The sequence below is a fragment of the Osmerus eperlanus genome, chromosome 9, assembly GCF_963692335.1.
Source record: "Osmerus eperlanus chromosome 9, fOsmEpe2.1, whole genome shotgun sequence".
Taxonomy (NCBI): Eukaryota; Metazoa; Chordata; class Actinopteri; order Osmeriformes; family Osmeridae; genus Osmerus; species Osmerus eperlanus.
The window spans coordinates 10,184,345-10,210,510 of NC_085026.1; the positions used below are offsets into that span (position 1 = coordinate 10,184,345).

Below are 26,166 nucleotides of genomic sequence, written 5' to 3' on the forward strand. Positions count from 1 at the left end.
GGTGTATGACCACTCTCTCGCACGCGCACACTAAACACACAGACACCAACACACACCACAGAGGGGAAAAAAGTGATCCCGTCGATCCGGAATGTCATTTCTGACAAGCTACCCAAAATCCTCGAGGCGAGGAAAAGAGTCCCCTGAGTCGGACCCAAGGAGTTAAAAAAATAAAACCCTTCCCAGGATTCTTAGCTGCACACACCAAGAACTCCCACATGCAGGCGGGGATTGTGTTTGAAAGACAGACAGATGAGGCAGGAGTCATTTGCTCATGACAAAATAAGCCAAATGACAAACCACTGCTTTTCCGGGGTTTGAGAGTGCAGGATCCTGGCACGGTGAATTCACTCCCGCGTCAGGTCAATTAGCCGCATAGCGCCAAGATGAAAGAGAGGTGAGGCTGCGCTCTCTGCACTGAAATGGACTTCAAGGGTGAGACCGAAAGCAAGCTCTTAGGCAGTATTACACCAGATCAATCAGAATCACCTGGCTGTATAAGAGGAGGAGGAGGAGGAAGAGGAGGATGGGAAAAAAATCTGGACACGTTTGATGTGCTGGACGTAGGGAGGGATGAAGGAATGGAGACTAACAATGGCCCCTAGACCTGCCGCTATCCCTCCGTCACTCAGGAAGTGCTTTCTACTCATTTCTGACGTTTGTTTGATGGGAGGAAGTGAGCGATAGGGGCCTGTCCACACCAGGGGCACAGCCCAGACCTTCTGTCTTCCACTCTCCATCTCTCGAGTTTTATTCCTTTCTCTTTCTCCCTCTCTCCCTTTGTCAGTCAAGGTTGATTTTCCCAGCTCGCAGTTCTCCACAGACAAGCCAGTGTTTGATGCTGGAAGGATGCAGGATGCAGACCAGTCCAGACTTAGGGCACTGCCTAGCTAACCTTTCATTCTCGTTTTTTCTCTCCTTCTCCATCCTTCGCACACTGTCAGTCATCTGACTCATCAGTCTTTGATGAGGGCGGGTGAGGTACAGGACAAAGACTTGTCCGTACTGCTTCTATAGCCATTCAGCCTCTCTCTCTCTTTCTCTCTCTCTCGTCATGTGTATGAGAGTGTATATGTGTATCTGATGATACTGTGCTGTGTGTTTATCTCTGCAGAGTGGCTGTCTATTGAGGCTGGATGCCTGTAAGGTGTCCATGCAGGGCTATCCTGCCCAGGCCTTGGCTAAAGCTCTGCCCAGCAGCCGGCTGGCCGTGCTCAGCCTCCACGGTTGCTACCTCAGCGGCAGGCCCCTCTTCACACTTGGTATGACCCCACATACACACACACACAGCCCGGCAGGTATGCATCAAGAGCAAGACATCTACTGTATATCAGTCTAGCTTTCGAGTGTAGACGTGTGTGTGTGTGTGTGTGTGAGTGTGTCAGAGCGTTGTCCGCGCTCGGCCCCGGCCAGCAGGAACAGATGATGGAGGACAGGGAGAGGAGTGGCAGATTTTGGCCCCGCGACCCTCACAGTGGGACTGGCCTGGGATTAGATGTCCTAATCTTCAGCCTGTCACTTTACACACCGCTGCACCGATCCACTCTGGCACCGCGGCCAGGAACACACACACCGTACTCCACTAGCCAGGGCTTGAGACACTGCCCTTATATCCAGCTTTGTAACTAATTACCTTCAAAGATACACTAAAGGACATTAACAGAGTTACCTGAATATTCTCTCCAATCGCCACAGTTCCGCTCCTGTACCACAAATGTTACGTTTCTCAAGCATTTATAGATCATCTTTATGTGACAAACTGACCTGAGACCTTTCAAAGCACTACACGGTATAGGTCCTCTCTTCAATGTATTGTGGAAGCTTAGGTCACTGTTGAGATGCAGAAACGATAAAGTGCATCTCCTCCAACAGAATGTTGTCTTCAAGGACAGCCTCCAATATCCTGCTGAGGGAAAATACAGTCCTACAGTCATATTCACCAACATTGGTTTTAGATTGTATTTATATATTTGACTGTTAGAGACTTGCCAACTGTCAACTGAGGGCAAAAAGGTGTAAAGATAAGAGATTTCCCCCATGCTCCGGCCCCAACACTTCCTCTTGTGGGCTCGAGTCCCAGTGTCCTTGGTAACCTTCATTGATTGGCTGGTGTTTCATCTCCAAGACGTAACCGTGGCGACCGAGGTGGCCTCCTTTTGGAGCAGCGGGGGTCCGGGCTTGTGGACAGGAGCGATCGGGACGGGGGTGGAGGAGGGGGAGGTGACTTGACCTGCAAATGAGATGGAGGTAGAGAGAGGCACACACATTTACACACTCTGTACTGTATGCACACACACACACGTTTAAGCGTGTATGCAGACAAGAGTGGAAAACTTGCATAAATAAACAAGGGAGACACACACACACACAGACACGCATAAACATATACACACACACAAATGCGAATGCACACATACACGCACAGGGGGCTGTGTGCACTTAAAAGACACATGGACATGCTCACATGCACACTAACTGTCCTTCTCTCTCAAATGTTTTGGAGGGTTAGAAGACAAACCAAAGACGGAAAATACTTTAAACTACAAACTAGAGAAAGTCAGGCTGACTTCCGACGCGCCAGACTGCTGTGACACAGTGTGCTCTTCTATTTCCTCGCCACGTAGACGGGGACCCTGTCCCTTTAAAGCCTCTTGGATCTATTTGATATTTAGGGGCTGTGTGTTTTGCTCCAGTCATCCCTCCCCAGCCCCTTGTGAGCCCCCCTCCATGCCCTCCCCTGGCCCCCTCCTACTCGGCAGGGGGCCCAGCTGCAGATCATTGCCTTCGATCGGAGGGGCCCTGATTGCGGGTCTGGGGCGCTGGTGCTCGCGGTGGAGTCCTCCAGATCAATCCCACCGATCCCTCTATTTGGTTCCCACTGTGACTGATGACAATGTTGGCATTCGGCATGCAGCCCAAAGGGCCTGATCAAATCTACTGCATCGATCTGGCCGGGATGGACCACGTGAGCCCCAACACTTAGACAATCTGACAAACTGGGGCTCAAACACACACACGTACTGGACACACGCTCTCTCTCTCTCTCTCTCTCTCTCTCTCTCTCTCTCTCTCTCTCTCTCTCTCTCTCTCTCTCTCTCTCTCTCTCTCTCTCTCTCTCTCTCTCTCTCTCTCTCTCTCTCTCTCTCTCTCTCTCTCTCTCTCTCTCTCTATTCACACTTACACTTACACACAATCTGTCTCCCTATAAAGCACAATGATGCACACAATAACACATGTACTCTCTAACACACACACAAGCTTTCACATGCCAGACTCCCAATCTTAGAACAGAGTTCTATACAATAATGAGAGTGAAGCGATAATGTTATAATGTCAAAATTGTGTGTGTGTGTGTTGGGGAAGGCATTGGATTGGAGTTTTCGCCTCGCTCTGACGAAAAAAGCATGACTATGATTCTCTACAAATCATTCATCGTACAATGGGTAAGAAGTGGCACTTGATCTTTACCACTGTAATCGAACGTGAGAGCCTACGCCGCACTTCTCTCTGTTCCAACAATACTGCAACTCCGGGTCTCACAAATTACTTTCAAACAGACCAAGTACAGTGTGCTGTGCTCAACTATCAAACAAATTTGACGGACAAATTGCTTTGTTCCTGTCTCTGTTCCTGTAGTTGGGGCATTGAAGACCAACAGAGGCCTTCAGGAGCTTTACCTAGCTAGCAACAAGCTCAACAGTTACCAGGACTCCATGCAGTTAGGCGATCTCCTCAGATTCAACAGCACCCTCCGAGTTCTGGACCTTGGCGACAACACTATAGCTGACGCAGGTATTCAACTGTCTTCAACCTCGGGTACCATACCTGTACACTGTAGTCACGCTAGGAAGCACAAATGGAACCAGTGCACTAAAGTGTGCCTTAAATAATGTATTGGTTAAGTTAGGAAAATCTAGGCCTAAAGATCTTGTGAAATTGTACTCCGTTAAAGCATAGATTTACATAATTGATGATGTTTTTAAGCTGAAATGTATGTAACAGTTCACGCTTTCATGCTGAGTGTTTATAATAGTGTGTTTAAAACTTGTTTACTACAGTTTTTTTGTAATGCTGTCTCATGGTTGTCTGGTCTAGGTCTGGAGGAGATCTGTGAAGGTCTGAAAATGCAGACTGCTGGTCTGAGGGTCCTCATGCTGAACAGCAACATGATCACTTACAATGGTCTGGTGTATCTTGCCAAAGTTCTGGTGAGTAACTCCTATCATAGCTCTGACACACTGTCAAACACTAGCAACATATTATTCATTCTGCACTGCTTGGTTGTTAGATTTCTTTAGCTACATTTGCCATGCAAAAAGAAGTCAACTTAATTATACACAACCAGCAAAGGACCTCTGTTGTCCAGGACACAGGAGGCTCACAGCAGGCTCCTCCACCTCTCTGCTGCATATCACACCGTATAATCCCTAATAATATCCACTGGCTCTCTCAGCCGCTCCGATTGGCGGCCTAAACCCCACCTTCATGTCGTGTGGTGATTGCGTGGAATCAAAAGAGTCTAAATTAAAGGGCTGCCTCATTGCGACGAGGCAAAAAGGCATTCTGAAAGACAGCCCACCAAGACCAAAAACACAGCCTCCCACTGACACCCCGCCCCTCAACTGGCCTCCATTTCAACACCGAAACAGGAACAGTTTGATTAAATAATAGATATGTGTTTGGGAGGACCACTCATGCCGCCTGCCATTAACAAGGATAAGAAGATTTGCTCCTCGCCCCTAATGATGATAATTAGGCCGCTGGCTGCTTGTGTCGAATATGATGCAGGAAGAGCTGTTATTAACCTTTCTGTTTGGTTGTATCCGCTTCTCCCTCGCTTGTGCCCTCCGTGAGCTTGTCTAGCCTGCTGAGGAAGTGAGGAAAGAGGAAACAGAGGCTGAGAGAGATGCAGATCTAGACCAGACACAACCGATTCCGTGTTACTGACGATCATGGTGGAGACGATTGGATGTAGATTGACTGAATATATTTGGTTCTTGTTTGTGGTGGCATAAACATTTGTAGTGACTGCTGAGGTATTCAAACGTATTAGCGCCAGTTTTATATAAAATCTAAAACTTTGTCTAAAATTAAGAGGTCATTTCAGTATCTACAGCATTCATGGAGTTAATATGAGACCAGAAAAACATATCTATTCTTGTGCCTTATTGTGTTTTACGTTGTTGTTTTTTCTGTACATTTTCCGGATGGTTTTTAGGTGTCCTTCAGGTGTTCCTTAGTTTATATCCCTCTCTCCTCAGAAAACTTCCAACCTGTTGTTTCATTTATGTTGGGTTTCAACTCAGGTCCCATATCCTGGTTTTCCCCACAGTAACAAATCTACTGTGGTTTATATTGGACAGGCTTCATCCATGCTTTACTCTTAAAACTCAACCCTCCAGTCATGTCTTTAATTGGCCAGTATTATTTGTTGCGTTCCCCTATGCTTTCATACACGGGAGTGATTTCAGTTGTCCAACCTACGAGAAAAAGGCACCCTTGAGGATCAACGTCCTCCATCCTCTATCAAGGCTCAGCAATGGGGCTCTGGAGTACGTTCTTTGTCACTGTGGTACACATGAGCTCAGAACAGCCATATTCCTCAGGTCGGTTGCCTCTGTTGGCATGCTGCTTCATGTTCCCACCTCCGCTCTCCCTTCAGCGGGTGACCGAAGTGAAGGAGTGGAACGAGGGCGGCGAGGAGGCGTGTGGGACGCTCCTCGCACTATTGGGCAACACGTAGCTTCCCTCTCGTGCCCCAGACACCCCCAGGGATGTACATGTGCTTAACAAGCTTCAACGCTAATTTCACTCTGGAGGATCAAAACAGAAGTTCTTCAGAGTGGTTCGGTGTTGAAACATTTTGAAAATCCTTGTAAAAACCAAACATTAGGTGGCGGTAAAAACATCTTCAGTCTGGTCTTCTTCTGAGAATCTCAAAAGAGCAAAAGTGGTTCAAAATGTCTTCACTCAACTGTTTTCTTCTCTGACTGCAATGAATGTTGGATTTAAGTAGGAACTAAGTTAAACATTGTGCTGATGTGGAGATATTTTATTTGTTTGTGACTTTTTACCTTTTGTCTGTGTCATGTTATTTTCCAGCCTGTACTGAAGACACTAGAGATTTTGAACTTGGGGGAAAACAAGCTACAGAACCGAGGAATCCACACACTGAAGGAACCGCTGATGATGAACCAGTCGTTACTACACCTAGCTCTGGAACAGACCCACATCACCTGTGAAGGTACAATCACCTTCACATTGTACATGTGGTATCATAAAATACATTCACCATCCCATTATGCCTACTGTGGTGCGACATGGCTTTAAGAATTTGTCACTAAGCAAAATGGTTAAGTGAAGGAGAGGTTTCTCTGTTATAGTGGGTGTTGGCTGAGGTGAAAGGTTCTCTCTGTCACACAGGAGCCGTGGCATTGGCTGAGTTCATCGCTGAGAGTCGTCAGATCCAGCACCTGGACCTTCGTGAGAATGAGGTAAGGGCCGGCGGGCTCATGGCCTTATCACTGGCCTTGCGGATCAACAGCTCTGTCACCACACTGCAGCTGGACCCCAAAGAGGAACAGGTCAGTCTGAGCACAAACGCTGCCGAGAATTTATAGGAACCTTGAAACAGAGATATCTGACTGGCAACGCCTGCAAAACATGGGCAAGGAAAGATTGTTATCAAATTTGTCATTGTCTAGTTTGACATATCTGGAGAAAACAACAAGTCTAACTCTAAAACTAAAATATTGATGAACTACATGAACATATGCTGTGGAGTATAGTTAGTCTTATTAGTTGAGTAGAGGTTGGAAGTCGTAGGAAGACGCGAGCAAGTCATTGATTAAGATTACTTTTCTCCGATATGTGAGGCTCTCTTTTTTCTTCCCTGTGTGACTGAGAGGGCCTGAGGAAAATGATGCCACAACTTTAATACATACCCCTGCTGGATTCACAAAATAATTACCCGCGCTTGCCATCTGTTTGTCATGATTTTATCTCTGCTAACTTATTTGCATATTAAAGCATTAATTAAAATCTCCAAGGAGCAAAATGCTTACTTTCAAATTAACTCTTAAGGCAATCCATGTGCGACTCCACTCGAAACTTGTTTTATTTTTGTATGCAGTGATTTTGTTTGTCTACTTTGCTGTTTACCCGATTAATTCAGATTTTCATGAAATTTCTCCCCTGGCAAAAGTCAAAGATACTGAAAATACCAGAACATGGAAAAACAACTGGTTGAAATTAAACATAGGCTAACATTCCGCAAATGTGTCTCCAAACGATGTACCGTACCTGTATGGGTTCCTCTTTAACAGGCATGGCGAAAACGTCTGGGTTTGAGAAGAACATTTCATGCTGGCGTGAGACTCAGAGCCATATGATTAACATTTCCATTGTGTGGGGCTTCAGTGGCGGCCTGTTTTTAAGGGATGGTAATCAGGGAATATTGGAGCTCCGTCAGCTTTTGGAGTCACACAGCTGGGATTTGTCTTGGCATGGCATAGCCAGGTGGGGAGAGAGACGATTGTATTAAAAAGCAAATCTTTCCATCAGAAAACAGCGGGGGGCCAGATCAAGTGTTCTCACTCAGTGTCGCTGTATTCCCCGGGTCGCACAGAAATGTGAAAATTCCATTTTTCCGAAAAGAAAAACGTGTGTGGCTATGCATGTGAGTGACAGAGAATGAGGGTGTGATGATGGTGGCACTGGTGGGCCCCAAGTGAGCGCACGCGTGTGAATGTGTGTGTGTTTTTGTGCATGTGTGTGAATTGACATGCGTGCGTGTGTGTGTGTCTGTGTCTGTGTGTGTGTGTGGGTGTGAATGTGTGCATCGTGTGTGCGATTACATGTGTGTGTGGTTTTATTTGTACATGGAGGGGGGTGTTGTCAATGCGCATATTTAAAAGGGAAAGAAGTTGGTTTGGAAGAAATCTGGGGCCTGGCTGTCTTTGTTTACAACCGTCAGATGTTTTATGTCTGTTGCTGCACTGCTCCATTTGATCATTGGCCTGTTTGGACGTTAATTATTAATTATTTACCCATCTAAAATATTCATAGAGCCCAGCCCAAGAAGAGGAGCAACATTCAGAGGGGGCGAGTTATCTGTAGCTGTTGCAAGGTGGAAGCTGTTTACCCCCCCCTTATCAGTGGACTCTGTCAACCTCACTAATGATCTACAAGTCCCAATGATCTACACCCACTACTTAATAACAAGCATGGAGTGGAACATGTAGTGTTTGCTTGTTTGCTGTTTAAACATTGGTTCAGAGTTGGTCAATGTCGTGCTCCTCAGGGGAAGTGGAAGGGCGCCGTGATGCAGAAGTTAAATACAATTCTCCCCTTCAAACATGTCACTCCTCACAGTGAGGTGTCATCATGAAAGTACACTTCCCCTCACAGTGATAATTAAGATGGCAGGAAGGGGGGCAGAGAACAGGAAGGGGGTCTGCTTACTTATTTTGGGCCCCTTGTGGAGGAGGAAGAGGAGGAGGGTGAGCTGAGGATGTTTGTCGTCGAGCGAAGTTGAGAACAAAAGTATTTTAACAACTGCTGGGAAGTGATACGACTTGGATTGGACCGTTGGAGGACAAAGAGCACGAGAGACGAACCACAGTGGAAAAGAACTCTGTGAAAGAGTTTGCTGTCTTGTATATGTCCTTCTGTAGGGCTTCTGAGGATGCGAACGTAAGGAAAGTCAAGGTATGCGGAAGGAGATACGTCGAAAGGCCCACGCACTGTGTTATGTCTTGAGAGAAGCTTCTGAGCTGCTATAGTAGCTTCCACACAGCTTGAATTAGAAGCTGGAATAAAGGAAGCGTCTTGGTAGTGTGTGTGTGTGTGTGTGTTTGTGTGGGGGGGTGCACCTATTTTTTGTTATGAGGGGTGGAGGGGCCTCTTCAGTTGATGTGGGTCAGTCTCGGTGGCTGACCAGCTGACGATCAGTCAGGTGACAGGTTGGCCATGCATGTAGTCAGCACTCGGGTTCACGCTCAGGGGGGTGATGGCTCGCGTCATCACGCCTCCGCTCTGGAGGGCCCCATCGCCACGGGCACCCGTCAAACCGTCCTGAACCTCAGAGACGCCTCAGAGAACTGTGGGAGATGCCTCAGAGGGCCTGGAAGAACCAGGGTTCATCCTGCCTCTCCAGCTCTTCTGCCTCTCCTGTTCTACTTCCTCTGCGTCTCCACTGCCTCTCCTGTTCAACTGCCTCTCCAGCTCTACTTTCTCTGCATCTATATTGCCTCTCTAGTTCTACTGCTTCTGTATCTCTGTTCACTCTCCTGTTCTACTGCCTCTGTAGCTCTACTGTCTCTCAAGCTCCACTGCCTCGCCAGCTCTACTGCCTCGCCAGCTGTACTGCCTCGACAGCTCTACTGCCTCTGTAGCTCTACTGTCTCTCCAGCTCAACTGCCTCTGTCTTTGGCTGTACCTTTGCAGCACTTTAACCAGTTACAAGTGTAGCAACCAGTGGGTTTAATGCACAGCTTTTACAAATTGAAGGCTTCCAGTATTCAACAACTGTGCCTCTTTGGATTGTGACCGTGTTGATGTCCCAACTAGGCCTGTCTGTCTCCAGGTACTACAACTTGTACAACATTACTACATAAAGGGATACACCGGCATTACCCAAGATACCTCAACGAAGGGGACATTAGTGTGTAAAGAAAGAGAGAGAGAGAAAGAAAGAGAGAGAGAGAGAGACAGAAAAGAGAAAGAGAGAGAAAGAGAGAGAGAAAGAGAGAGAGAGAGAGAGAGAGAGAGAGAGAGAGAGAGAGAGAGAGAGAGAGAGAGAGAGAGAGAGAGAGAGAGAGAAAAGAGGGAGGAAAAAAAAAAACAAACAAGAGAAAACAATCCCTTGTCTTTCTGCAAACACAACAACAGCACACTCCTCACTGCTCTCCTGATGTATTTTCAGGGCGAAAACAGGCATATTTGCCAGCTGTGTAATTTACTGCGGCTCTCATTTGCATATTAAAGCCTTAATTAGCCCCTCTGAGCGAGTGTGTGTGTGTGTGTGCGCGCGTGTGTGTTTGTGTGTGTGTTGTGAAGTGGGGTGGGGGGTTGGTGGTGTTGGGATGGGGGGGTTATGTGTGTGTATGTGTGCATGGTGGGGAGGGGGGCGTGTAGGTTATGTGTGTGTGTGCATGGTGGGAGTTGGGGGGTGTAATCATTGGATGTGTAGTAGTCACCAGGGGATACTTCCATGTTTGGGGGTTGGGGGTCCTGGGAAAGAGGCGGAGGGACCGGTGGGGTTCTGAAAACAAAATTGAGAGCAGGCCAGAGTTTTGAAGGGGGAAGGAGGGTGAGGGGACGGGGTGCGCTCTGTCAATCATGGGTTTTGTTTGTTTTACACTGTTTAGATCTTAGATCAGGTTTGATGCTGGGATGCAAGGGGGAGGACTACTGTATATAGTGAGGGTACATTTCCCAGTTTGAGATCTCGACGCGAGGGCCTTTTTGCAGTCACACTCACTCTGTTTGCCTGTCATTCTAATTGCCGCTGCTCTTGTCTGCACCTCTCCTTTGCAACTCCTCTGCAGTTAGACGTGTGACCCACACTTTCACAGGAAGTTGAGACTTGATATTTGTGTTTTCTGTGGTGTGTTTTTGGCATTCGTCTCATTGAGGATATGGGGGAAAGGGGTTTATGGTGGGGTAGGGGAGGGGATTTGAAAGGAGTTGGGATAACAAAATGAAGTGCTATGTCTTTTACTGTCAAACTCAGGAATGCTTTTCTTTAATCAATGCTTTCCTCAGAGTCCTTTAAACGTTAAACGTGTTGTATTCAGCCACTTTCTTCCATTTCGAATATATTCCTTTTAGTCATTATTCACAAATATTATGATGCATATGTGCATAATTCACGTATACAAATTGTTTTGTTCAGTTATGACACATGACTGAATAGGAAAATATTTTAACAGCTTAGCGTTTGTGAAGGCCAACAGGTTTTTCAGTTTGAATGTGTTTGCTACTGCTGTTGTGACCCAGTAAGCACATTCAAACATGCATGCTCTTTACTCAAAAAACGTTGTATAATGGCCAAGTTCTGCAATGGATATGACCCTGTTTGCATAAGTGGGGGCATATGTATATATGCCATGCATAAGTGAGGGTATCGGATCGTAGCGCTGTCTCAGTGGGCATGTCCTGTGGTGCCACGCTCAGATGCCCCCAAGTCACCCTTCAGCAGAGCTGAGAAAGCCCGGAACCCCCCTCATCTAAATACCATGAAGGCCTGTCCTCCTTCTCTCTCTCTCTCTCTCTCTCTCTCTCTCCTCTCTCTCTCTCTCTCTCTCTCTCTCTCTCTCTCTCTCACTCTCTCTCACTCTCTTTCTCTATCTCTTTCTCTCTCTATCACGCTGCTCTTTTCACCCAGTCCCTCTCTCTCTCTGTCTCCATCTGGGATTTCTATGTCTCTGCTTCATTCCCCATCAAACTTTTTTTTTCTCTCTCTCTCTCTCTCTCTCTCTCTCTCTCTCTCTCTCTCTCTCTCTCTCCTCTCTCTCTCTCTCTCTCTCTCCTCTCTCTCTCTCTCTCTCTCTCTCTCTCTCTCTCTCTCTCTCTCTCCTCTCTCTCTCTCTCTCTCTCTTTCTCTCTCTTCCATCTCTTCTCCCTTCTATCTATCAAGCTCTCTCCATCCTGTGAGAACCAAGCCACATCCCTTTTACTTTCAAATGGCAGGCTGACGGCTTGAAATTGCCCTGTCCACCAGGCCGAGATTTGGGATATAAATATGGAATATCCTATGAAGTCTTCAACCCAAGAGATAGTGAGAGCTCCACCGTTTTGACACACACACACACGCACACACACCCTGTCTGTGCTTCTGTCATGGAGTGGAGCGACGGACGACCTTCGCGGGTGGGCGCTGGAGTGGCATAGGAGACACGTGTGCCCGAGCGCTCGTGGGTCGGCAGAGAGAGGAAATGAGTTGAGACACCTCCAGCAGGTGGAAGAAGAGGTGGGGAAGAGGAGGGGTGGGGGGAGGATGAGGTATTGGAGGTGAGGGAAAGAGTGGGATGGAAGGGGGGGTGTCAGTTTGGCAGGTGTTCTCCCTCGGTGTCCTTCCTTTGTCTTCCGACCCTCCCTCCCCCCTGGCAAAAATATTACCACCCCCCCTCCACCAATCCACCGCACACCCCCAACCATAGGGTAGCGAAGCTCTCCCCTCACCTTCACCTTGGCCTGTGCTGGGATAGCTTTCCCGATCAGCAATCAATACGAGCCCCCTTTGTGATCAGCACTTAACATGTCCTGTCCCCCATCCCATCCACTTCAGCCAATTTGTTTATGGAGATTTAATTGAGTTAATGTTAAGAACAGGGTGCTTCACACTCTGAAAGCCAGCCATCAACTGATTGCCTTTGGGCTCTTCATCTCACCATTATCCCCATTTTGTATGGAAATAAAGTTGCAAACTGGTCAGAACAGCATTGAAACACGTCCAGGGGCGCTACAGCACAACCCTGTCTACACCTGGTGGGTTTCCACCTGTGAAAGATTCGATGGATCATCAAATAATAAAAGTCCTTTTTATAAAAAAAGGTGACCTCTATGTATGGCTGACGGTAAGAGACAACTTTGAAACTATCCTAGTGACGCAATTGTTTGACACCCATCGAGGCAGAGAGGGGCTGGTCTCTAGCATGTGTTTCACCAGATTTTTCTCACATAGACAGACTGTGCTAATACTGCTCACAGCCCACCATTGTCAATAATATCTGAGAAAGACACCACTGAGAATTAGCGATGGCGCCTCTCGGCAAAAGCTTTGTTAGTGTGATACTGTTGTTCCTGCCATTCCCTCTCTAACTTTTTCATCAAGCATCTTGTTCTCACACTTTCTCATCAGTGTGGTCTTTCTTTCTCTCTTTCTCGCCCTCTCTCTCTTTCTCATTCTTCCATCCTCCCTTCCTCACTTCCTTCTTCCTTCCATCCTTCCTTCCTTCCTCACTTCTTCATTTCTTTTCTTCTACCTCTATTTCTCCCATTGGCCAACATCAACACGCCCCTCTACCTTCTGCCCATCCCTCCATCCCTCCTTCGCTCCTCTGGCCTGGTCTTTCGTCCGTGCACCCCAGCCCCCTTCTCCTCGGCCCTGCGTCCCCGTCAACGCGATCAGAGCCCCACCCCCTCCCCTCCTCAAACCTGGGCGCCATGGAGGGGAGATAATTGGATTTGTTGTCACCTCCGGTGGCTGCCAGGGCCCAAGCCCAGACGTCTGCTCCGCTTAGCGATGAAGACATCAGTGTGACAGCGACCCTGGAGAGGATCAGCTGGTGTCCTGGGCACCACTAATAAAGTGCTGGCCGTGCACGGCCAAGGGGACAGGCAGGCTGTACAGGGCCAGCTGTTACACACACACACACACTTGCATGGATGTGGACACACACACACACACACACTCTTAGACGGTCCCTCACACGTGAGTCCTGAGAGAGGAGGGTGTGACTAGATGGTGTGTGTGTGTGTGTGTGACAGGGGATGCAGAGGGTGGTAAGTGGGCAGGTTTCATCAGAACAGATGCCAGGCCCCCAGACGACGGACACTGCTGATGGAGAGAGGTCACCGAATGCCCGCATCCCCCCCCCCCCCCCCAACACCCTTCTGGGATTCTGGGGCAAGGTTGGCGAGAACAGTGTCCAGGCATCTCCCCCTCCACCCAGCCATCACACACCGTCTGACTGACCGTCTGAGGTGACTTCACTGGAGAAGACATGGGAGTCATTGATCACCTCTGACATCCTCGTCCGCTGTTTGACCTTTCTGTCATAGAGATGGTGCGGGTTACCTCAGTTGTTCTGCACCACCAGAGTTGGTTTGCAGTCTGGCAGTGTGTGTGTGGCTATAACTGTGGCTGTGTGTGTGTATGAGTATGTGGACATGTATTGCTGTGGGCGAGAGTGAGAGTGTGTGTGTGCCTATACCCGTGTGTGAGTGTGTATTACAGCAACAGTCTGTTCGGCGTGTATCTGGGTGTGTTTCTGCTCGCGTGCAGTAAAGGGGAGGCAGGGGGCAGGGAGGGGGGGCGTGGGGGGGGGAGCTGGGGGGGTCCCTGGCAGGTCCGTGGCGGCGCAGTGTGGCTGGGCAGACGAGCGTGGCGGACGCTCTGCGGTGGCACCTGTTTGGCGCCGGGCGGGCGGTAATGACGAGCGTGCAGGTGAGCGGCCCCAGAGGTAGTCAGTAATTAACACACGGGTGCTCCATCATGGCCGCCCCGCGCCTGAACCCGGCAGGGACCGCCGTGCCCTGCTGTCAACACCCCCGTTATTAAATTCTTCCTGGGAGAGGGAGGTGATGCCAATGAGACTGCGCAGGGGTAGTCAGGTTGAGCCGGGGCCCAGGCCGGCTGCTGGGACGTGAACATGAGGAATGGCGGCGGCCATTTTAGCTCAGCGTGGGAGGAGTGTCTCTCTCATCGGTGGCTGTGATGGTGGCTGTCAGGGTGACATATCATCACACAGGGATTCCTGTGGTAGTCTGGCCTGCGTGCTTCAAGTTTATATTGTATTTTGTTGTAGGTTTTAGCGTAAGAGCTGGTAAATATACTGTAGCTAGGTGTCAATAGCCTCAATGTCAAATATCCTGTAGGAACCATTTCAAGGAGTTTAGACATGTATATGACATTTAACCGGTACAACAGCAGCAAACTGACAATAAGTTGCTGGAGGACAAATGTATCAGATGATTCAAATACTAAATGGAACTTCAACACACTTAGTCAGTGATGGAAGCTGACATGCTGAGCGTGCAGAATAAAGTCTGTTACAAGTATGTTACATACTGTAACTGTTTACGTATCTGTCAACATGTTGACCTCTCATCTGATCCACACATAGCTGTGTTTTACGGGCCTGTGTGTGTGTGTGTGTGTGTGTGTGCAGGTGCCTGCCTGTGTGCATGTGTGTTTGTTAAGAGACTGAAGGGAGGGGGGGGCTCCTCTGGCCTTCTCAGCATGTCTCTGGGGATCAATTAAAGACAAGCTGGTTGCTGCTCCCCGGGATCTGGACACTCCCAGAGATGGTGCAGGAGAAACCCTCACCTCATCACAAGCTATTTCTATCTGCTTAGGATGACATTTTGGGAAATGTTGGGAAGTGTCGCCCCCCCCCCCAAAAAAAAAAAAAGAGGGCAGACAAAGTGGGACACACTGTACAGGGTGTTCAGAGGGTACCTTTAAAGGACACAGGTCATATAATATGTTGATTTTACACTTTTTCTATTGTGGGAAAGTTTTATACTTTATTAATAGGATAATTGGTACTTTGATATTAAATGACATGATATGTAAAGTAACATACTGTAACTCTGTTATTGTACCTGAAGCCTCAAATAATCCCTCCCTTCTAAACGTTTTGCGCCTTATGAGACCGGTTAGCATTGCAAGGAATTATAATATGAACAGGTTTACGGAGTACATACACATGTACACAGTGTCTATGGGGTCATCACATGCATTCCAACACTCCAAGTAAAAAGCAAGCAAACTGTAAAAAGTGAGACGTTTTTTATTCGCACATTACACATAGCTTTAGGCAATTATCTCATGATTACCTGGTGAGGACTAAGGTCCACATGACCACAGCATAGCAACTCTCTCCTAATGGGTTCTGTGACACATACAGAATGGAGAAATGTGTGTGTGCATGTGTGTGTGAGAGAGAGAAAGAGAGAGAGAGTTATTTTCTCAAGTGTGATTCATTCTTTAGTGTGAAGTAAAAGCCGGCCATTCTGTTCCAAGAAGGACTGTCATTAGTCACTTAGTCTTTGAAGGTGTGCTCTCAGCGTTTGTGTCCACCGTCTGCAGTTGACCCCTGTGGGAAAGAGCCACACGACATGCACTCTGGAACAATAACGGACCACAAGTTAGGACTCTGTCACCTTTGATATTCCTTAGCTGATGCTGCTCTGTATTCTTGGACGTTGTCGTTATTTGTTTAAAATGTTTCGAAAAGAGAATCGAATAAACTACATAGAGTGTAATTGGATTTCCATATTTGCTTCAATTACCGACTTAGAGCGTCCAAGTTCAAATGTAAAAAAAAAGGAGAAACAGGGATGAACTGAGACACCCTGGTACACGTTCTACATGACCAGAATGACACCCTTGGCTAGGACTAGTGCTCAAAAACATTTCTGTCTATGTCACTGCATAGGTCAATGGTATTGCTTAAAGCACTTTGAGGTTAGTTAGTTAGTTAGTTAGTTAGTTAGTTAGTTAGAAAGGCCCAGTTGAGTGTGTGAGCAATCGTGACACATACACACACACACACACACACACAGATGGATGGTGATGTTTTCTCCCTATGAGTGACAAGCTGGCCTGTCCTAGGTGTCAGTGACTTGGTGCCCCCCAACATACACACGCACACACACAAGTCCCATTGCAAGGCTCTCGCTCCCAGTTCCCAGTGTGCCGGCTCTCACACCTGCAGCGAATGGAGCCCCTGCCATCCGTCTCCACGACAACCTGCGCTGGGTGGATTAAGGCGGCTGCCACGCGCCTGTTACAGATGGCGTCTTAGCGCGGCGATAGCGCCCGGTGGAGTGACTCATTTGAAACAGGCAGGCCAGGATGATGTGAGTGGTCGGCAAACACAACCGGAGGAGCCTGTTCTCTATCCTCTCTCTCTCTCTCTCTCTCTCTCTCTCTCTCTCTCTCTCTCTCTCGTTCTCTCTCTCTCTCAATCTCGCTGTACTGTACATTGTATATACTGAATATCCCTATCTCACTTTTCCTCTATTCCTTTATCCCGTTCTCTTTCACGCATTCTCTTTGTCTCTGCATCACAGTTAGGATGACATCACACTTTCTTAAAAAAATCTCCCCCTTTCTTTTTCCCTCTTTATTTTCTATCCCTCTCTTTTTTGTCATAGAGACACACATACACAAATACACTCACACACACTTTTCCTTATGATATAGAGAACACTGTAAGGCATTATGCCCCTACACACAACATGCAGGCCTTAAAAAATGTTTAAATTATACGAATTGCATCTTTTTTCCTTCCTCTCGTAATTTCACAGTTGTATCTTTCTCAATATCAATACCACACATGGGTAGTGGTGGACCCTCGTCAGACTATCTGAAAGGGCCATAGAGAAAACAGTCTTCTCTCGTTCTTTGTAACTCTAAATAAAATGCCACAGTACGTAATACAGAAAAGATTCTGTTGTGTATGAATATGACTTTTAAAGTGCCCTGTAATTCAACTTTCTTTTTCCAAATCAGAGACAGACAAAACTAATGGAAAGCCATTTGGCAAAGTTTTCCCTCAGGGAGTCCATTTGGAAATGCCACGGAGCATTTAAAGAGGCTCATGATGCAAATTCACCTGTGCCCCCCAAAAAGAAATATGAATCACAAGAATCAAAACCGGTAACTCAAATTCTTTAAGGGCCACGGAAAAGTGAGTGTTCCCGGAAATCTGAAACACTGTAGAAGTCATGAGTCACAAACGTCAGTGTAGAGTCAGAGCCTGACAGAGAAGTTACTGGAACGATTGCATCATCCAGGGTTTGGAAAACCGGGATGGCAAAGAATATGAAAATATGAATATGAAATAATATGCCTCTCCACACCTCGCATTGCTACAGCACATTAACCCCCCCCTTCACACGCACACACATGCTCACCCACCCCCATCTCTCCATTCTCCACCCGCAGATCATTTTATAACGGTGCTGGTATTTAAATGTTATAAGAGAGACAGAGACAGAGAGAGAGAGATCAATTAAATTAGCCCTGGTTGCGGCCCTGCCAGTGCCGGAGCGTGGCCCCAGGTCACAGCGGTAGGCTGGCTGGATAATCATTAGGAATCAAGACCCTCTTCAGCCCAGGGGCCGTCCCTAATTACAGGTGTGAGAGCGAGAACGCACACCGCCGCTAAAGAGTGGATAAAAAAGTAAATTTGGTAATAAAGTGCCGTGAGTAGAAGAGAGTGAGACGGTAAGACTGTGAGTGTGTGTGGAGGGAATGAATGTGTGTGCGTGTGTGACAGAGAGAGAGAGAGAGAGAGAGAGAGAGAGAGAGAGAGAGAGAGAGAGAGAGAGAGAGAGAGAGAGAGAGAGAGAGACAGCCAAAGGAAGGAAAAGAGGTAAGGAGAAAAAAAGGAGGATAGTTATTTGGCATTGGTCTGGCCTACAGTAGCAGTGCTGGAGCTTAACCTATAGCACTCTGAAGTACTTTTGCTGAAGTGATATTTGTGAGTAGGCGTGTTTGTGTGTGTGTGTGTGTGTGTGTGTGTGTATGTGTGTGTGTGTGTGTGTGTGTGTGAGAGAGAGAGAGAGAATGTGTGTGAAAGAGAGAGAGAATAAGAGGAAAGGGAGTAACAGTCAGGGAGAGTGGGTAGATGTAGATTTGCGTGATTGATTCCGTTGGTATACAGTTCGGCAGAAACAGTAATTTCTTCCGCTTTAAATCATGTTTATGTTTGTGTGTCTGTGCACAGGATAATATTAGAGAATCAAGCTCGTGTTTTTATTTCAACACCTCTATTTTGACATACCATTGCATCTTTTTTTGCTTCTTGAATATCCTCAATATAATTATCGTATCATAACAGCCCAAATATGTTGATGCTATAATTAAGAAACAGGGATAGAATACAGTAAAACACCAAATGCTGAAGTTAAACATAATTGTGTGACTACCACTCAGCTTTTCCACACTATACGCATAATTTTGATAATGACTATAATGAATGTCTTGGCACTAGAATACGGGCCTCATAGGAAGCCTCTGTTTTACTCCACCCTTGCAATACAAGGGTGGAGTAAATATAATATAAGTAAATATAATACGTAGCTTCAAGGGATCATCATTTCTCTAAATGCAGCTACCTCTGTGCAGACATCGGTCTTTAAACAATTCATATCATCAGCGGGGATCTTGTGTTTCACCAGCACAGTACCTCAATCAATATGGAATGATCTGGACAGGAAATGTACAGAAAGAATACTTGTTTCAATTTGTCTGTCATTGTCAATGAACACCTTTGAATGATTTTGACACTTAATCATGTTTCATTATTAGACTTGATGATTAAACCAGCACTGATACTTATTATAAACTAGCAAATACAAAACAAGCTCATCTAAATTATTTTTTGTTGGTTTTATTTGTATAAAAAATTATTTGGAGCTTGGATGGTGGTGATGATAACAAGAAGTTTACAGTTTGACGATGGACTTTGACTATCTTTGCATCGAAAACTCCTAACAATACAGCCTAATATTGTTTTTACCATTAAAATTCAATTATAGCACACTATATACTGAATCTAGTACAGAGAACATGCAAACGCGCTGTTTTCTACAATATCTAACTCTCCATGCCTCTCACTGTATGTGGTGTCAGAGCATCCATTCTGTATACAATAGTGACATCTTCAGTTGAGCTTGGAAAAGGCCAGGGAGAGACAGCCCCCTCACAGGAGAGGGAGTAGAGGGAAACAATAGAAAACAAGCTTAAAGCACCTCAGTCATGTTCTCTCCCTAGAGGCAGAGGGGAGGGAAAAAACGGAATGCACCGGTAATTATAGCAATTTATGTTAAGAGAAAAGGGCCTTGTAAGATGCTTAAAGTGCATTCATTAACATTTACTTAACGGCAAACGTTATTCCCTCTTTCAAAGAATAAAAGAGCAATTGCGCAACACAGTCGACTTCGAACGACTAAAGTTGACTGAAGTGCAGTAGATGTGCTAGAGGAAAGACAAGTAAAAACTCAAAAGTAATGCAATGAAAGTCAAGTAGTGCGTTGGTAAAAATTCTGTTTTAACTTGTGTGTTTTGTCAACGATGGAAAAGAAAAAAGACGGTAAAGAAAGATAAAAAAGTTTTGCCCGTCACATGTCTGGCACATTTCTCTCAATTATTCAGAATGTGTGAAATGTTGATTCATAGATAGTTTTCCTTCAACTATTAAGTTAGGCTAGGCTTTTCATTAAAAAATAATTCAGGTAAGTGTTACTATTTGAAAGTAGTCTTGCCATGTTCCTATAGCCACAGCAGTTCCCATACCAAAATTAACCCAGAAAAGAAGAATGCTCACGCCTCAGAATTTTAAGCGTTTACTTTTGTTGATCTGCCTAAGAATATTACTTTAAATAAAATACGATACACTGCTTGCATATACTTGTAACAGGCATCTGAAATGTTTAGTCATTTACATATATTAGCATATAAAGTAATTGGCACAGATGCCAAGGAAGCAGTGGCAAACAGATTAATTGTCATCCGGCAGTCGCAGTGACATAGTTAAAAATGAGCCCCTTTTAAGAAGCCAATTATCAGAGAATTTCCAAAGTAGCCTTTTTTTCATCAGTGATTCTCTCCGTAGTCTTGTTCGCACCCACACACAAACACATGCCACGCGCACACGCCATACACACACCCCATACACAAACACAGTCTTGCACACACAAAATCACCACGACACACTTAAAATGTATAAAATTGAAAATAAGCTGCCTCTTCTCTCAAGTTCCGCCTTTGAAATCTTTCTCTGCAGCGTCAGTGTTTGAAAACAAACACCTATGCCTTTGTTTAAAGACAGGAAAGAACACACAGTGAATTCACACACATGTTTATAGTGAGAATGCATAATGAGGTTCTAGAGATAGAATAGAGGCGTAGGAATACAGCTAGTGGGGATTATTCTGTTTTTATAAACGCTATTAACATGCTGTAAAGCTTTTGATCCCGGCTAACATTTTGTTATGCTTGTTTATTTAGTCTAAGAAGTAAGATGCTTTTTTCACGCTTTTCCCCTGCATCAAATAAAGACCATTATCTTAAGTCAGTCCTTTCTATTTACCTTTGCCTATAACTATCAGATAGTACAGATCATTACAAACACACTACAGTTCTTTCATAATACCACTGATATAAATCAAGATAGATGCAGTCGACATACAGGCCTAATGTAAATTCCTCAAAGCCAATAAATGGGTACATGGAGGAATTGTATTATTTGCTTCTTGCTATATGGTTGTGGTTGCAAAAGCAGTTCAATGCTGTGGTAATTTGTGATTTTTATTGTGGTTAGTCATAGCTTGTAGTTTGATCCCCTGCAATAACTGGATAGGGCCTCCATTTGTAAGGCTGTCTAAGAGAATGCAGCAGCTAACAAATGAGCTGGTTGAGTTGCCAAGACCACTGTTTAGGGAGAAAGGGCTTAAACGGCTCGCATTCTCAAAACCATTGTGTACCGGCCATCTTAAATAATATTGAGATTACACAAGGGACACTCCAAAAAACACAGCCATTGAGAATTCTTTTGTGGTGAGACAGACTTGTGAGAAGCGGAACAATGAGTTGAGAGTGACGAGTTACCATCACGTTTCTGACATTGTGGAGGCACAATAACGCATGGACAATAGAGTGACGTGTGGGATTTTTTGGGAAGCGGGTTATGTTCGATTTTTTTTCATATATGATGGAAAGATGGTGTGTGAGAGATGTGAATGTTTCTGTGTTTGTGTGGTGTATGACCACCCCATTACACGCACACAGACACAACTCATCGGGGGGACTAAGAATACAGCCTCTGTCCAACTTTTCGGACCCCCAAATTCCATATATGTGTGTGTCTACTTAAGTATGTGTGTGTCTGCGTGTGTATTTGTATTCCTTAATAACTTTATAATTCCAGGCCAGCAGGACCCTGCCTGCATGTCTATTAGTTTAGTAGCCTGGCAAACAAAGGGAGTCTGTGCCCATGGCACCATGCCAGCCCAAGCTTCAGTCATAAAAGCACTTGTCCATCTGTGTCTTTTACTTCTCACGCTTGCTCTCTCTCCTCCTCCTCCTCCTACTCCTCCTTTTCTTTTCCTCTTCTTCCTCCTCGTCGTTCTTCTTTTCGGAGGTAACAAACCTTTGTGTTAGTTTGGTGGAGAGAGAGAGAGAGAGAGAGAGAGAGAGAGAGAGAGAGAGAGAGAGAGAGAGAGAGAGAGAGAGAGAGAGAGAGAAAAGGAAGCACAGCCACATCTTTATACTGGCACCAGTGATCCGCTCACACAACCTGAAGGCTATCGATCTTTCCACCGCCCGATTGAGTGCAAAAACAGTATTTACTGGGATAAGAGAGAGATAGACAGAGCGAGATAGACATAAACACAGACTATAGGGTAAGTGATAAGTCATGCATTGCATTATGGGTAATGATATTCAGAATAGTGCACAATTAGTCCAGAATCACAACACATATTGTGAATTTACAGGAAATACTGTTGGTATGCAAATCGTCTGAGGATTTTTATTTGATCCAAAATAGAAAGGTTCTATACTGTAGCAAGCTGTACAATCTTGACAAAATAATACTCATACCACAGTCATCTCTAACCTCATGGAAATACTTTACATTGCTACACTGATGTGCAGTTGCATTGCTGTACGTGATGATGATGGCCTGGCTTTCAGAATGTGTGTGTATGTGTGTGTGTGGGCCTACTGTATACTCTTGTAATGACATTAACATGTCAAAGACTTCCCCTAAGGGATCTATACAGTGTGGTGGTCATGCTGCTTCTTTGTGTTCAAACGCAACGTTTTCAGGCTCATTATATAGCATATGGCCATTACCGCCGTTAGGGGACATTAATTGTCAGATTGGTTTGATCCTGAGTTTTTACCAAACTCTGCTAAACAGTAAAACTTTAGGCTGCAAATTATTTGTGATATTAATCTATTTATTTTCATTTAACAATCTTTGGTATTTTTCTGAACAGGAAAGTAATAACAAATGTATCTAACTCGTTACGTATTTATATTTCAGGTCAAGTCAGTGTAAACTCTAATTTCTAGTTGTTTATGGCATAGCAATGTTATGGAGAGTAGACTTGCTCAGGACAAACGAAGGTGAAGGTGTCTTTATATGTCAGATAAACATTGTGGGACAACCCAAACAGAAGGTAGTCTCGCTAGCATGGCAGGTCGACAGTTTCAGGTTTCATCCTCTCTCTCTTTCACTTCATCTCTCTCTCTCTCTCTCTCTCTCTCTCTCTCTCTCTCTCTCTCTCTCTCTCTCTCTCTCTCTCTCTCTCTCTCTCTCTCTCTCTCTCTCTCTCTCTCTCTCTCTCTCTCTCTCTCTCTCTCTCTCTCTCTCTCTCTCTCTCTCTCTCTCTCTTTGTTATCCATGGTGCTGGCCAGATCAGGGAGACCGTTGTATATTTTTACTCTGAGGCTTGTTTTGATCTCTCCTTCCAAGACAGGGAGCAGCTTTTCCTCTCCTCCTTCCTTCTCCTCCCCCCTCTTTCTTTCCTCCCTTCATCCCGCGTCTCTTTTGCATGCATTGTCTTTGAACAATACGCTGTTTGAACAGGGGGACAAAAAAAAACATTGCAAAAGAAGGAGAAAAGAAAAGAAAAAGAAACAAGGAGGAGGAAGTGAAGGGAGAGACGACGGAAGGGTTCACTTTTATCACCTGCGCTGATGCCATTAGTGGCGGGGGTTTCATTATGAAAGAGGGGGTTGGTGTTTGGGGGTGGGGTGGGGGTATGCAACATTGGACAGACAGGCAGGCAGGATGGCAGGGCAGGCGAGTGTTGGGTGAGGAGACAGACAGGCCCCCAACTTCAAAGAGAGTCAGGTGGTAGGAGCTGTGTTGCACGGCGACAGCCTTCAGGAGGGGGAACGACACCGGGAGCGCCTAGCGAGCCGCGCGTGTGTGTGTGTGTGTGTGTGGAAAGTGGGGGTGCCTGGGTGTACCTGTGTGCTCTTCAATCATTAATTAGGTGTGTGTGTGTGTGTAATGCTGCTAGGCTCTCATCTCACCTATCATGGAAGTGGGTACACTGATGCAGGGGGTTGAATAGAAATGTAGTATTGAGGTCTGTAGGTTTTTGGTCATGTTATACCAGAAATGGTGGATTAAAATTCAGTATTTTCGGAATGGTCTGTCAACACATAACATGAAATTGAGGTAAACGTAAGGGATTGTTCGGTAACTTTGGAGTGAGTGTGTGTGTATGTGTGTGTGTGTGTGTGTGCGCCTACATCTGAATAATGCACATATGCCCTAGCATGTGCGCGGGCCCATGTGTTTCTGTGTGTTCTTGTGCTTCTTGTGACCTCTCTGGCAGCACAGTATGTCGTCACTGGCACGCCTCCCTCCATCTCTCTCTCTCTCTCTCTCTCTCTCTCTCTCTCTCTCTCTCTCTCTCTCTCTCTCTCTCTCTCTCTCTCTCTCTCTCTCTCCCTCTCTCCCTCTCTCTCTTTCCCTCCCTCTCTCCCCTCTCTCCCCTCTCTCCCTCCCTCTCTCTCTCTCTCTCTCTCTCTCTCTCTCTCTCTCTCTCTCTCTCTCCATCTCTCCTTCTCTCTCTCTCCAGAAGGCAGCGGCTGTGAACTCTGACTCCTCCACTCTGGCAGGAGAGTCACCAGCGGCTGCTCTCCCTCTCCCTCCCCCCCTCTCCCTCCCTCCTCTCATCCCTCCGTCCTCACCCAGCCCCCCCACCCCCCCTCCGCCCTCCCACCAGAAGGCAGGAAGCTGTGTAGCCCCCCACTCACCCACCCACCCCATCCCCGCCCCAACCCACTCCCTACCTCCAACCCAACCACAACCCTCTCACCCCCTGCCGACCCCCCCGTCCCCCATCCCGTCCCCCCGTCCACGCCACACACACACACACCCTCTGCGCTGGCACGTGGGGGGGGGTGTGTGAGGGCGGAGGGGGTGGCGGTTCGGTGTTGGGCACGGGCCGGCGCCAGGGCCGGCTGCTGTGCGGCGAGCGTGCCCTCTGTCGCTCACGCAGAGCCGGCGCTGTCCACCTGTCACTTCCCCACGGCCCCGTCATCAATCTCTTTATTAACTGCTCTGCTGCAGACCCGCCACCGCCGCGAAACAGGGGAGGGGGGGGGAGAGAGAGCAGGAAAGGAGGAAAGGAGGGAGGTAGGGAGAGAGAGAGAGGGAATGTATTGCCTTTTGCTGAAAGCGTGCACCCTGAGGGTCTCCGGGGTGGAGTGGGGAGAATGGCTGTGAGCGTCGAAGGAGTGAGAAAGATACAATGGGAGACAATGGCAAAGGAAGATAGAAGGAAGGAGACAAAAGGAGAGGAAGAGGGTAGGAAAGAGACAAAAGGAGGCAAGAGAGAGGGAAGGACACCAAAAGAGAGGAAGACGTGTTGGCAGGGAGTGAAGGATGAAATGATACGATGATTCCGTTTTTTTGTGAAGAAGCTGCAAGGTGGGAGACAACAGACAAAGAGAGTTGATGGAAAAGTGATAGAAAGGATAAATAGAGGTCTGTTTTGATGCCTCTGCAGTTGACTGTCACACAGAAACCTATAGGGCCAACACTGGGTTCAGTTGCTTTTTGGGGGTGGCATTGTGTGTGTGTAGTGTGTGTGTGGGGGGGGGTTGCGGGGGGGCACACACTGGGCGCGTGGCGGGTACCGCGGGCGGGGGATCCGTCCTCTCTCCAACCGCTGACAGGATTGCACCGGTGCGCCGGAGGGGCCTCACGTCGTCACGCCGATAATTTATGAGGCGGGAAAGCGCATCGCTAATGCTGACCGCCAGCCAGCTCACTCTGGCGGAGCCAGGTCGCACCACATGGGTGTCACGGCATGATGTCACGGCTCTCCTTCTTCTGCCTCCACACTCCTCTCCGCCTTCTCTCCCTCCTTTGCTGTCCCTCTTATTTTCTCTCTCTCTCCGTCGCTTTCTCTACCTCCCGCTCCCCTTTTCCCTCTCCCTCTCTCTCCCTCCGTCTTTCTCTGTCCCCCATGTCTCCTCCACCTCCTCAAAGACAACACAGCAGCCAGTGAGAAGCAGCTGTGTTTGTGCTCTTGTTCTCTCTCTCTTTACTTTTAAGATCCTCTCTCCATGTAATGAAGAAGAACTCAAAGCAGCACAGAGGGACCGGATAGATTCATAAATAACTAGGAATATGATGGAATGGTAGAGGCAGAACTGTATTCCATGAAAAATGCATATTATCGTCCTCCTCTGAAACTACACTATGCTCAACATCTTTCTTTGTCTGGGTTTGTTATCTCTCTCAGGAGGAGTTTCTGATGGAGACCCAGGAGAGACTGCTAGGGGAGATCAGTGATCTCTGTGTCGCCAACGCAGGCAATGCTGGCATCGCCGCGGCAACCGATCAGCGGCCGACTCTTCAGAAGCCTGGACCAGAAGAGGCAACCACATGA

At 46.7% G+C, this 26,166-nt stretch overlaps 1 protein-coding gene across 1 annotated transcript in view; it reads left to right on the plus strand.

Moving 5' to 3' along the window:
- si:dkey-288a3.2 (protein phosphatase 1 regulatory subunit 37) overlaps positions 1–26,166 on the plus strand; it is a 35,062-nt gene extending 8,896 nt beyond the window's left edge. Inside the window, exons 6-13 of the mRNA XM_062469543.1 lie at positions 1,115–1,262; positions 3,637–3,792; positions 4,096–4,208; positions 6,103–6,244; positions 6,424–6,584; positions 9,004–9,103; positions 9,311–9,363; positions 26,020–26,166. Of these exons, the coding sequence (XP_062325527.1) occupies positions 1,115–1,262; positions 3,637–3,792; positions 4,096–4,208; positions 6,103–6,244; positions 6,424–6,584; positions 9,004–9,103; positions 9,311–9,363; positions 26,020–26,166 (1,020 nt within the window). The remainder of the gene's footprint in view (positions 1–1,114; positions 1,263–3,636; positions 3,793–4,095; positions 4,209–6,102; positions 6,245–6,423; positions 6,585–9,003; positions 9,104–9,310; positions 9,364–26,019) is intronic.